The 13,750-nt window shown below is 46.6% G+C and overlaps 1 protein-coding gene across 1 annotated transcript in view; it reads right to left on the minus strand.

The window, feature by feature from the left end:
* Window positions 1–4,437: 4,437 nt before the first annotated feature.
* The window catches only part of NOD1 (nucleotide binding oligomerization domain containing 1), a 43,251-nt gene continuing 33,938 nt past the window's right edge, over window positions 4,438–13,750 (minus strand). The window contains exons 10-12 of the mRNA XM_033165334.1: window positions 8,990–9,073; window positions 7,283–7,366; window positions 4,438–4,673 (exon numbers count right to left, since the gene is read on the minus strand). Of these exons, the coding sequence (XP_033021225.1) occupies window positions 4,601–4,673; window positions 7,283–7,366; window positions 8,990–9,073 (241 nt within the window). The 3' untranslated portion in view covers window positions 4,438–4,600. The remainder of the gene's footprint in view (window positions 4,674–7,282; window positions 7,367–8,989; window positions 9,074–13,750) is intronic.

A 13,750-nucleotide genomic window follows, 5' to 3' on the forward strand; every position in this document is an offset into this window, starting at 1 on the left:
AAAGCCATTTAGGGCTCCGCCTCAGGTGGCAAAATGTCTTGGGCTGGCCCTCGCGGTGAATGCTTTTGCAGTGGTACCTTGGAAGCCAAATGCCTCGTGAGTCGAACGTTTTGGCTCCCGAACGCCGCAAATCCGGAAGTGACTGTTCCAGTTTGCGAACGTTCTTTGGAAGCCAAACGTCTGACACAGCTTCTGATTGGTTGCCGGAAGTTCCTGCAACCAATCGGAAGCCTCACCTTAGTTGCCGAACGTTTTGTAAGTCAAACGGACTTCCGGAACGGATTCTGTTTGGCTTCCAAGGTATGACTGTATTTTTAATTGTAGCGCTTTGCTTCTTTCTTACTTGCCTCCCTGGGCTATTTTTGGACAAAGAGTGAGATAGAAACTTAACTGCTAGTAGTAATAATAAGATTTGCATCCAGATTCCTTACTCGCCATCCCTAGTTGAGCGGTAAACTCCAAAGATGTCCCCCATTTTGACAACATTGCTTCAAAGCCCCGGCGCTTTGGACAAGCATTTTGAGAGCCGCCTTATGCTGCTGTGTATTTGCTGCCCACTTCAGCCCACACAATCTGGAACCAAACAGCAGCAGCTAAACCCGCCAGCAAGTTCCTTTGAACGACGCCATCAAGCTTGGGTTCGATCCGACGCATTGTCTGGCACGGCTAGAAACCGAAGCAAAATCGGTCAGCTTCACCTTAAAGGTGAATTTATTAACAAGAGCCCCTTACCTCCGTGGAAAGTGCTTTTGAGCAAATTACCAATCCTTGTGACGTACCGGTCTATATTAACTTGGAACGCAAACCTATTTTTATTTCCAGAGACCTGAATTCTGGCGAACAAGGTCCCATTGTAGGCTGCCAAACTCCGTTCATTGGGAAAGGCCTATTCTCCCCGTGTTGTTGTGCCAAGATGCCAGGCTCTTTGAGACGATTAAAGGGGTCCAGCTGTATTTTCTAAGAAGCACAGTTTAGATGGAGCTGGTGAAATGAGCACAGAATTTTTAAATAGATCACTCAGGCTCTCCACTCCCCAATGACCTGGGAGAACTTAGTGTCCCTCTTTAGAAAGCTAAAGAGTTATTTTAACTCCACATCGATTTAGCTCTTATCTAGACCAGGTTTTGACATAGTTGGGCTCTGGATGAAATCATCAAGTGCACAGAACATGTGGTGGACATGCAAGATAACAAAAGCATTCTGGGAAATGATATATGAGTTGAAAAAAATGTTTAAAATAACTCTTGTGAAAAAATCGGAAGCTTTTTTTAGGAATTCTGGATGCAGAGATACCAAGAGAGTAGAAATGATTGTCTATGTATGCGACGACAGCAGCACAGATACTAATTGCCCAGAGATGGAAAGAAGATAAAGTCCCAACCAGAAACGAATGACTGATGAAGGTAATGGACTATGCCGAAATGGCGAAAACGACTGGGGAAATCAGAAACCAAGAAGATAGAAACTTTAATAAGGAATAGGAAAATTTTACAATTTACTTAAGAGAACTTTGGCAGGATTTGAGTAATGCTTTTAATGTATTAAAAACTAAGGGGGAAATGGGTTATTTTAAGAAAACAGAGAAAATATATGATGCAGTAGGAAAAGTTTGAAATGGAAACCATGGAGGGGTGTAAGGAAGTCCAAGGTTTAAGGAAATCCTGAAGGTTGATGATTATTATCAATGTCTGAATTTAAATGTATAGAGTAGGTCCTACTTAGCCATATAAGATGTGTTGCCATGCAACTTCTATGCAGAAGTGGAGAACCTGTGGAATGCCAGATGTTGTTGGAGTCCATATCCCACCAGGCTCAGTCTCCATGGCCAAAGTCTGGGGTGATGGCAGGAGCAACCCATATTGCTGGGGGTCAAATGACCTCCCCCTCCTACATTTAACCTCTCAGATTTGCTGACACTGAATTAAAAAGGAATGCCAGTGTGGTGTAGTGGTTAAGAGCGGTAGACTCATAATCTGGGGAACCGGGTTCGCGTCTCCGCTCCTCCACATGCAGCTGCTGGGTGACCTTGGGCCAGTCACACTTCTCTGAAGTCTCTCAGCCCCACTCACCTCACAGAGTGTTTGTTGTGGGGGAGGAAGGGAAAGGAGAATGTTAGCCGCTTTGAGACTCCTTCGGGTAGTGAAAAGCGGGATATCAAATCCAAACTCTTCTTCTTCTTCTGTAACCAGGACAAAGAATGTGAGTCACATTTGGTCCCACGGTTGATGGTTACTTGCCTGGGTTAAGCTGGTATGGCTGTAACCACGAGGATGGCAACTGAGTGACATCACAATGCAAAACTGTTGGCATCATAGTACACACAAAAAAAGCCAAGGGAAGAGGCTACAGAAAGCCAGCGCTGCATTCATAGGTGCGTTACCTTTTCACACCCAAATTTTGCCATTTGAAAGAGAATAAGCCAATGGCACTGGTTTATTCTGCGGACTTCAAGCTGAATACTATAGGGTGCCTATTATGTAGAATGTCGAGCTGCTGTCAGCGGCTCCCGGCTGGTTGTGCAGGAAAGTATAAAGTTAAGGGAAAGTTTCTTACCATCTTTTATTTCAATCTTTACAGAGGGAGGCTATAAAACCCAGCCTCTCGGATAAGGGTGTTGTCCCGAGTGAATCTCCACCCTCCCATCTCCTCATTCATCCTCCTCATCACCTCCTCCACAGGTGCCGCTACTTGCCCTGTCTTTGAGCCCTTTGCTCTCCTACTTTTAAGGCTCACCGGGTTCTGGGAGATGGAGGGTCTGGAATGCTTTCTTATGACAACGTTGGCTGTTGTTCTGGCTCTCCCATGATTTTCCAGCTTTCCCCCTCATCTGCCTCTGAGCTGCGACCTCCCTCAAACCCCTGTTGTAAATCTATACTTTCTTCCTCCTCCTCCTCCCTGGAAGAGTCAGGATGAGGAGGCGGCCTCCACCATTTTTCCTCTGCCCAATCCCCGACACATCTGCATAAACTCTGCTGCTTTTTTTGCTTGGCCGCCAAGGGGATGGCTGCACTACTTTTAAATTGACCAAGGGCCCGGGTTGCTTCTAGACCGACCTGTTTGCTGAGCATTCACCCCGATTTGTTTGCACAGCGTCTGCAGGGAGGTGATGTGACCATCACTGTTTGTGGAGCCTTTATCCTGATTTGCTGGCACCATGTTTGCAGGACGTAATCTGTTTTGTTCTGATCTGTTTGCAAGTGGAGCACAGACGAAGGCAACTGCCACCCTCCCACCCCCCAAGCTGCCTTCCAGATATTTTGGACTACAGTTCCCATCAGCCTGTGTCCCCCCCTGGGGAGCACCAACTTGGGAAAGACTGGGACTAAGGCACTAATACAAAGCCTTCATTTCTTGTTTCTATGGACTATGGAGGTGGCAAGGTAAAAAGGTAAAGGTAAAGGACCCCCTGGATGGTTAAGTCCAGTCAAAGGCAAATATGGGATTGCAGCGCTCATCTTGCTTTCAGACTGAGGAAGCCGGCGTTTGTCCACAGACAGCTTTCTGAGTCATGTGGCCAGCATGACTAAACTACTTCTGGTGCAATGGAACACCGTGACGGAAACCAGAGCGCATGGAAACGCTGTTTACCTTCCCGTCATTGTGGTACCTATTTATCTACTAGCACTGGTGTGCTTTTGAACTGGCAGGAGCTGGGACAGAGCAAAGGGAGCTCACCCCGTTGCGGGGATTCGAACCACCGACCTTACGATCAGCAAGCCCCAGAGGCCCCGTGGTTTAGACCACAGCGCCACCCGCATCCCAGGAGGTGGCAAGCAATGACAGGCACACACAGCACTTGCTCGCTAGAGGTTTGTTGGCATGGCGTGAGGGGTTTCTGCCGGCCAAAGTGGAGCTTCCGCTTAGCCCTATAGCATGGAGTGCGCCTCTTCTCTTCCCACTCCCACTTCCCTGTCTCTCTGCAGATTGGACTCTCGACCCCTTCTGCCAAAGATCACGAACAGATCGCATGCTAGTCAAGGCTGATGAAGCCTCAAGTCAACAAAATGCTGTCATTGCGGTTAGAGCAGAAAAGAACTGAAAACAGAGTAATTGAAAATAGAACCATAGAATTGTATAGTTGGAAGGGACCATGAGGGTCATCAAGTCCAACCCCCAGCGATGAACATGGGGCTCAAACACATGGCCTTGAGGTTAAGAGTCTCATAGTAAAGGATAGAGTGAGCTATCCCAGACTTGGATGAATGATATTCACAAGTGAGATTGCTCTTAGCTTGTGAATGTCCTACTTTTTTAACCACATCGGTTCATAAATTTCTCTATCTCTCTTACACACACACACACACAATTTTTAGCATTTACATACATAATAAAGTAACAACAAACGATTGTGTCGGTTGATGCACGATTCCCCCTTTGAAGTAGGGTGCAAATGGTTAGTTAAGGCAACAACGACCATCAAGCCTCTGTTACAATATGTAAAAACAGCACCAAGGAGATATTTTATTTAATTTTAAGCACAATGTAAGGCACATGTCTTCCACCCTCGAGTCAACTGCGCATCGCATTCGGGCTTCAGCCACCGCTGTTCCAAAGGCCTGGCATCTTGACAGCCATCCAAAGTGACCCCCCACCCCCAATCTCAAAAGAAAATGAGCCTCCTTTCATCTTCAAAAGTTTTTGCATCCTCTTGGCTTATTAGGTTTCCATTTAAGCTGTTGGAGGTGGAAAGAGGGAGGGGGAGGGAAAGAGAAATTAAAATAAAGCAGCTGTTTCTGCAGGTTCTCTTGCTTTCTTTCTTTTTTTGGCACTCTTCCTGTTGCCTGTTTGTTTTGGGACGAACGGCACAAGGTAGTCCTGGTTTCTGACGAGGACGTGAAATTTCCACCTAGGGAAATCCAAGAGCTTTGCATCTCTTGGGAATGCTTAGCCAGTAGCAGGCAGTACTAAGACATATTGAAAGTCACACACATCCCTTTAGATCACAAGATATAAGCCTAGGCTCTCTTCTTTCTGGTGCAATAATTTCACCTGGCTGATGCGCTCTGAAGCACAACTATCTGCAAGAATGCCTTCTTCCACACCTACCTGCTTGTGCTCTGAGATCAGGGCGAACCTTTCTCAGGATGAGGCCTGGGAAAAGGCCTCGTCAGTGGTGGCTCCTTCAAGACATACAGGTGAAACTCGAAAAATTAGAATATCGTGGAAAGGTTCATTTCTTTCAGTAATTCAACTTAAAAGGAGAAACTAATATATGAGATAGACTCATGACATGCAAAGCGAGATATGTCAAGCCTTTGTTTGTTATAATTGTGATGATTATGGCGTACAGCTGATGAGAACCCCAAATTAACAATTTCAACTTTGGGGTTTTCATCAGCTGAATGCCATAATCATTATCACAATGATAACAAGCAAAGGCTTGACATATCTCGCTTTGCATGTCATGAGTCTATCACATATATAAAACTCCAGTAGCTAATGAAAACAATTGCTTACGTAAATGGACTTTCCCATGACATTCTAATTTTTCGAGTTTCACCCGTAGGACTCCCTCCCTACTAAAATGCCCCAGCTCTGCACAGTTTTAGGTGGCTAGTTAAGACCAGTGTCCAAAACTCCCATTGTCCTAGGTGCATTTTGCGACATGTAATTTCCTTAGCCCAAGCAGTTTCTGAGCTCTGGGCGCAATCCTGTGCCTAAGATTTCAGACTGAAACTGAAAGAGTGGAAGGAAAGGAGGACCTTTTTCTGCCTCCCCACTTCCAGCTACTCTCTGAAGACTGGAGAAGAGACCCTCTTAAGAATATTAGCGGGGTGGGCAGGGGAAGGACTAGACCATGGGAAAAACGAACATAATATTTTAGATGCCGTTCATTCATTTTCATATTCTTGTTATAAAATAGTATGCCTAGACATTCTGTTGTTGTGCTCATAAGGTGCCATTAATCTCCTAGCTTTCATCCCTCGGTTACTAACACTGGTCAAGACACATCTGGAGAATCTTGACTGCTGCAGCAATTAGTAACTGCTCTTTAGTGATCTGCAACCTGCTTTCAAACATTGTGCGGTTTTAATGGATTTGCCTGCTTTAAACGGCCCTGGGGCTTGTGTACAAGGCAGTACAGCCGTATCTTGGAAGTCAAACTGAATCCGTTCCGGACATCCGTTCAACTTCCAAAACTTTTGGAAACCAAGGCGCGGCTTCCGATTGGCTGCAAGAAGCTCCTGCAGCCAATCGGAAGCTGCGGAACCTGCGCCGGACGTTTGGATTCCAAAGAACGTCCGCAAACCGGAACACTCACTTCCGGGTTTGCTGTGTTCGGGAGCCAAAATGTTCGACTCGCAAGGCGTTTGACTTCTGAGGTACGACTGTATATTAAACTAACTAACTGTACTTTATTTCTGAAATGATTACGGAGACAATCACAGTTGAAAAGGACCATGAGGATCGCCAAATCCCACCCCTGCAAGTGCAGGAATCTTTTTGCCTAATGAGGGGTTCGAACCCACAACCCTGAGGTTAAGAGAGGAGAACCTCCTGCGCTGAAATGAATGGGGGCTGTGTAAGTCCTACGGCATTGGCTCATAAACCAAGAGGCAAAACTGACAAACGCTGATCCTGAGCCAGCTAAAATGTTAACTGTTACTGGGCCTTGGGCCTGAATAACCTGGTCCACAGGTTTCTATGGGACTTTGTTATGACTACTGCAAGCCACATTGAGAGACTTGTGATTTAACTGCCAATTAAAGATGTGGCTAGGCAGCTAAGGCCTAGCCAGCTGGTGGCCCACAACTGCATGCAGGGCTCCCAACACACTTCTTCCTGATCTCTGCTCTTCCTCCCTTAGTTAGACTGTGAGCACAGGGCGGGATTACTTCCTCCCAACTACCCAAATGATACAGACTCCTGATTTGCGTTTGAAGGATCCCCGTGTTCAGAAGTCAGGGCGACTGTGGCGGGAACAGCGGCCCAACTCAGCTCCACAATCTCTCTTGGCACACGAAACACGTGCAACGGATTTGGGTGCGCGTTCAATCGCCAAAGCACGGAAATGGCCAAGGCGCAAAGGAAGTTCTCCAGCGTTTTGCCACTGTGTCGTGTGCGTGAACATGGTTGTACATCAGCAAATGGATAGCATGTGGCTCTCTGGATGTTAGGCTCTCATCGCCACTGGCCATGCTGATGAGACTTGAAGCCCCAATGGCATCTCAAAGGGTCACAGGCTCCCCGTCTCACGAGGCGAGATCCAGCACATGACTCTAAGCAGGCAGTTGGAGTGCGACGGCCGCACTTTGGAACGCCGCACAGCAGTCGTCCTTACCAGATCTCTTTAATGGCCGTATTGTGCTTGAGAGCATCGGCCAGGCACTTGGCACCTCTGCTAGTAATCTGATTCTGGATAAGCCTAAAAAAGAGAGAGAGAGAGAAAGAACAGAAAGGAAAGGCCCCAGCGCCGGAGAAAACACTCTCTGTTTGCGCCCGGTCCACAGCATCCTGCCTGTCACGCACTTGGCTTGGGCACGGTGCGCCTGAAGCGGAAAATCAACACTCCTTTTTGCTGAACAAGGCTGGGCTCTTGCCAGGAACTGGTGGTTTCTGATTTCCATCTGCATGGCTGGCCTGCTTGGCATCAGACAATCCCCCCCCATAGAAGCGCGGCCAAGAGGCTCCAAGCCTCTTCAGTCTAAAGTGCACGGGCGTCTTTCAGGGTTACTGAGCTTAATTGTATAATTGACCACACAGCTGCTCTCTGATCACAGGAGAAGCAGCTGTCTGGGGGATTATTCATGACTGATCCAAAGCGAAGGCTGGCTGGGGAAGGCAATTCACTGGCCACTTTGGGCTGGCACCGCAAGAGAGGAGGCAGGAAGAGACCGGCTCAGAGGGGCCAACCATCAAAAATACATAAAGTCACCTTGGAGTTCGATCTCTCCCGTTTTTCTTTGCAATTTTTTAATTATTATTTTTTTTAAAGCTTCAAGACATTTATTTCTTTAGCATTAGTCACTCAAGGGTAATTTGTTTATAATGTGGAAAAACACAAACACAAAAGGAAATGTCAGCGTTACTGACAATGGGGTAGGTCCCTAAACAAACGAGAGTCAAGCCTTACATTTTGCTGGTGGTGATTAAACTAAACACACTGTCCATGGGACATCTGTGTCCAGGGCAGCTGTCTACCAGCTCCATCTGCTACGCCGGCTGAGACCCCACCTGCCCACAGACTGTCTTGCTAGAGTGGTACATGCTCTGGTTATCTCCCGCTTGGATTACTACAACACACTCTACGTGGGGCTACCTTTGAAGGTGACCCGGAAACTGAAACTAATCCAGAATGCGGCAGCTAGACTGGTGACTGGGAGTGGCCGCCAAGGCCATAAACACCAGTCCTGAAATACCTACATTCAAAGTGTTGGTGCTGACCTTTAAAGCCCTAAACGGCCTCGGCCCAGTATACCTGAAGGAGCGTCTCCACCCCCATCGTTCTGCCCGGACACTGAGGTCCAGCTCTGAGGGCCTTCTGGCGGTTCCCTCCCTGCGAGAAGTGAGGTTACAGGGAACCAGGCAGAGGGCCTTCTCGGTGGTGGCACCCGCCCTGTGGAACGCCCTCCCATCAAGGAGATAAAGAACCACACAACTTTTAGAAGACACCTGAAGGCAGCCCTCTATTGGGAAGTTTTTAACGTTTGACGGTTTGCTACCTTTTTATACGTGTCATCTGCATAGGACTCCTTCAAAAGTCCAACTAATTACTCTCCTAGTTTTCGCCATGGTGATGAATCACCCAGCCCAGTCACTGGTTCAGCAACTCCTTCTGGGAATTGTGAAGAATGAGGCACTCAAACTTTAAATCAGCATGAATCTGATGCCTCGATGCAAATTAAGGGCTTCCGGTGACCTTTCTGTCAAAAGGAGCCCAAAGCTCAGGGTTGGGTCCTTGTGTAGAAAATGTACAGTGACTGAAATGTGACTCGTAGCCCGAGGCAGTGACTCAAGAGCTCCTTCTCCGCGAGCCAAGACAACTCACCATAGATGACCCAATCGTTTGTTGACCTTTACCATTTCGGCAAAGCATTCGGCCGCTTCGTCATCCAGCTCGTTCTTTGTTAGCCTGGTGAGAGAAGCAAAAGGGATTTTTCTTTTTTAAAACATTTTTATTTATACTTTTCAAGTCTATACGTTTCCCTAATTTTACAATCATTTTGACATTTCAAAACTTGACTTCCTTCCCCCTCTTTCTGCGGTTCCTTCAATTTATTTTTTTAATATCTTCTGCATGTCCAAATTAACTTAATGCGCTCATTTATTCATCTTCTTTAAATATATACTCTTATGAAACTGCAGGTTGTTGGAGTAATCCTGCCAGTGTTTTTATCTCTCTGAAATTTATCTGTAAATATTCCATAAACCATTTCCATTCTTTTATAAAAAGTTTGTTATCTTGATTTCTTATTCTTCCAATAAGTTCCGCCATTTCTGCATATTCCATAAGTTTTTGTATCCATTCGTCCTTTACTGGGACTTCTGCTTCTTTCCATTTTGGGGCAAGTAAAATTCTTGCCGCTGTAGTCGCAGACAAGAATATGTTTCTATATAGTTTAGGTAGTTCTGTCCCTATAATTCCCAAAATAAATGCTTCTGGTTGTTGTTTTTTTACAAAGGTTATTTTAAACATCCTTTTCATTTCGTTATATATCATTTCCCAGTAAGCTTTAACCTTACTACAAGCCTACATGTGATAAAAACAGCCTCCTTTTTTCAGTCCTGAGACTATATGGTCATCCTATGGTTTGGGGGGGGGGGTGAAGGAATTTCTTCTCTGCCAGCAAGGTGCAATTTTATTAAAGATCCTGGCTAGCCTGAAATGAAATCGAAACTCTTTGGCTAGATGCGCATGTCCAAAAGGTCTGCCAAGTGATTGACAGTACAGCCATTGTGGACATCACTGCGTTCAAGCATACTTCCATTTTGCTAAGATTTCAGCATTCATTTGAGAAAGGAACTTTTCTTAAAATGCAAATGAGATGGAGACCCACTCACCTCCACATGCCTAAGGCATTTCCATGTGCTCAAGGCAGGGTTTCTGGTTTTGCTTTTTTTAAAATAAAAATAAAAATGCTGCCATGGAAAGCATTCATGGGAATGGCTGGCGGAGAGGTGGAGAGGAGGGCAGCTTGGAAAACTCCCAGCGAGGACAGGAAAATAGGTGCAGCCATTTGGACCATACCTAAATTGGTCTTCCACCATCTCTCCATAGGGATTAAAGGCATTTATAGCTCAACGCTTGACCAAGCAACCCCAGGCTGGGTTAATGGAGAATTATGGAGAATCATTGCCATTTTTTAAGTTAGTCTTTTATTTTATTTTGTAAGTTGTATGGCTCAACCCTCCTATTGGGGTTAGGACGGGGAAAATGGAGCATATATACACTGAAGCTACAAATACTGCAAACAAGTCGTCGGGTTGTTTCAATTTTAACAAGCTCAGGAGGCTTGTTGCTAGCTGCAAATTATTAATCAATTAGATAGATAGATAGATAGATAGATAGATAGATAGATAGATAGATATTATTACGGCCATTGGCCCATTGCGCACGATTTTTCATAATCAATTAATTAAATTTTTATACAGTCGTACCTCGGGTTACGTCCACTTCGGGTTACATATTTTCGGGTTACGTACTCTGGTAACCTGGAAGTGTTTTTCGCCGTGCGCGTGGTCTGTGCATGCGCAAAGCGTGAAATCGCTGTTCGGGTTACGTACTTTTCGGGTTACGAATGGCACCCCAGAACCAATTAAGTACGTAACCCGAGGTACCACTGTACCGCCCTTATATAATGAATTGAAAAAAATGTTTAAAATAACTTTTAAAAACAAACAAACAAACACCTGGAAGCTTTTCTATTAGGAATTATAGGTACCGATATTCCAAAGGAGCAGAAAAAGACTTTTTATGTATGCAACAACAGCTGCACGGATGCTGCTGGTCCAGAGATGGAAAGAAGATAAAAGTCACTACCAGAGAAGAATGGCAAACCCTGCAACCTCTCTCACCGCTAAAGGAACACAAGCGAACAGCAGAGAACCTGCACAAGCAATGCTGACATCAAACCCTACGTATATTAAGTAAAATAGAAACACCGTCACCCCCATCTCCCCCCCGTCCACCTCTTTCCCCCTCTTCTTCCCAATGTCTCAACAAATGAAACGGATTTGTAAAAATGATACATGGAAAAAATACGAGAGAGACACTGCACATACCATATTTTTCGCTCCATAAGACGCACTTTTTTCCTCCTAAAAAGTAAGGGGAAATATCTGTGCGTCTTATGGAGCGAATGGTGGTCCCTGGGGCTGAATTGCCTAGGGGCCAAAAGAGGATCATGCTTTTTATTTTACAAAGAGAAAAGGGGGTCTTTAAAGGACCCCACTCAGCAGCTGATCAGCAAGGTATTGGGAGAGAGATAAGAGTCCCCTGCTCGGCTCCCTTTCAGCCCCGCCCTCTTGCCCAGGCCTCCATTGTTGAATGTGCTGCAGAGGGAGGTTGTTTGTTTCCCCAGCGACATGTGATGGCCGATTAGATTATCTGTCTGGAAACTGTAGAAAAGTCTCCCTTTCCTTTAGAAGCTGCAGAAATGTGAGTTGAACCCCATAAAAACGGGGCTTTTCTTCTTTGCTTTTCCCCCTTTGCAAAAAAGCTGCAACTTTTAGCTGCTCCTCAAAAAAACAGGGCTTTTCCCTCTGCAAAAAAGCTGCAAAACGTTTAGCTGATCCTAAAAAAACAGGGCTTTTCCCTTTGCAAAAAAAGCTGCAAAACTTTTAGCTGATCCTCAAAAAAAACAGTGCTTTTAGAGGAGGAAAACCAGAAAAAAAATTTTTTCTTGTTTCCTCCTCTAAAAACGAAGTGCGCCCTATGGAGCGAAAAATACAGTACTTTTGTAAATCAAGAAATCTTTAATAAAATACTTTTTTAAAAAAGAGAAGAATGGCAAACCAAGCTGTTAGACAAAAACTGGCAAAACTGACTGGAAACCTCAGGAACCAAGAAGACTGAAACTTTAATAAAGAATGGGAGACCACTGTAAGCAGATGAAAACATGAGCATGATTGCAATAGCACTTGTAATGTAGCAAGCACTATGGAGACAATGGAGTCACATAAAATATGGATTACTGAATAACAGGCAGTCGAGAACGTTGACAATAGGACCCATGGAGGGGGAAGGTGGGAAGTCCACAGATTCAGAGGAATATCTAAATATGGATATGTACTTTGTATTGTTATAATCTTATACTTGTAAAATCAAATAAAAATCATTGTTTTTTTAAAAAATTACACCGCCCTTTATCCACATGCCTCAGGGCAGTTGACGGATAAAAACCACAATATTAAAAACGCAAGATACATAATAGAAATACAAACAAGAACAACCCCCAAATCCCCTTCCCGACACATTTTAAAAGGGCATTGTATGTCAATCAGCCAAAGGCCTGGTTAAAGAGAAATGTTTTTTTGCCTGGTGCCTAAAGGCGTATAATGAAGGCACCAATCGAATCTCCCTGGGAAATGAAGAAATTACCGTAGATCTCTAACAACAGGCAGTGCGTGCTGACAGAAATGAAGACAGAGGAGCCGCTGAGAAACAAGGAGCGGTTGTGATGTATGATGTGGTAGAGGGGTGGATGCAGCAAAAGGCCCCAGGTTCAAATCCCAGCATCCCCCTGCCTGAAACCCTGCGGAGATGCTGCCAGTCAGTGTAGGCAATACAGTGGTACCCCGCAAGACGAATGCCTCGCTAGACGAAAAACTCGCAAAACGAAAGGGTTTTGCGAGTTTTTAGTTGACTCGCAAGACGAATTCGTCTATGCCTGTTTTTCGCAAGACGAATTCGTCTGGCGAGGTACCACTGTAAGCTGGCTTACCTTTTCGCTCTGGTCGGGAGGGGTGATGTCCGCGTCCGCCATTTTGGATCGACTGTGCATGCGCACAGGTAAGCTCCGCTGCCGGTCGGGAGGGGGCCGTGGGATCGTGCCCGATGTCGGGCATCATCCCACGGCCCTCTCCCTCCTTCCCGGAGCCCCGCCGCTGCGTTTTAAGACTGCAACTATCGTTGCAGTCTTAAAACTCGGCGGCGCGGAGCTCCGGTGCCGGTCGGGAGGGGGCCGTGGGATCGTGCCCAATGTCGGGCATCATCCCACGGCCCTCTCCCTCCTTCCCGGAGCCCCGCCGCTGCGTTTTAAGACTGCAACGATCGTTGCAGTCTTAAAACTCGGCGGCGCGGAGCTCCGGTGCCGGTCGGGAGGGGGCCGTGGGATCGTGCCCAATGTCAGGCATCATCCCACGGCCCTCTCCCTCCTTCCCGGAGCCCCGCCGCTGCGTTTTAAGACTGCAACGATCGTTGCAGTCTTAAAACTCGGCGGCGCGGAGCTCCGGTGCCGGTCGGGAGGGGGCCGTGAGATCGTGCCCAATGTCGGGCATCATCCCACGGCCCTCTCCCTCCTTCCCGGAGCCCCGCCACTGCGTTTTAAGACTGCAACGATCGTTGCAGTCTTAAAACTCGGCGGCGCGGAGCTCCGGTGCCGGTCGGGAGGGGGCCGTGGGATCGTGCCCAATGTCGGGCATCATCCCACGGCCCTCTCCCTCCCTCCCGGAGCCGCGGAGCTGCGTTTTAAGACTGCAGCGATCGCTGCAGTCTTAAAACTCGGCGGCGCGGAGCTCCGCTGCCGGTCAGGAGGGGGCCGTGGCATCATGCCCGATGTCGGGCATCATCCCACGGCCCTCTCCCTCC

Source organism: Lacerta agilis, chromosome 12 (assembly GCF_009819535.1).
Source record: "Lacerta agilis isolate rLacAgi1 chromosome 12, rLacAgi1.pri, whole genome shotgun sequence".
Classification (NCBI taxonomy): domain Eukaryota; kingdom Metazoa; phylum Chordata; class Lepidosauria; order Squamata; family Lacertidae; genus Lacerta; species Lacerta agilis.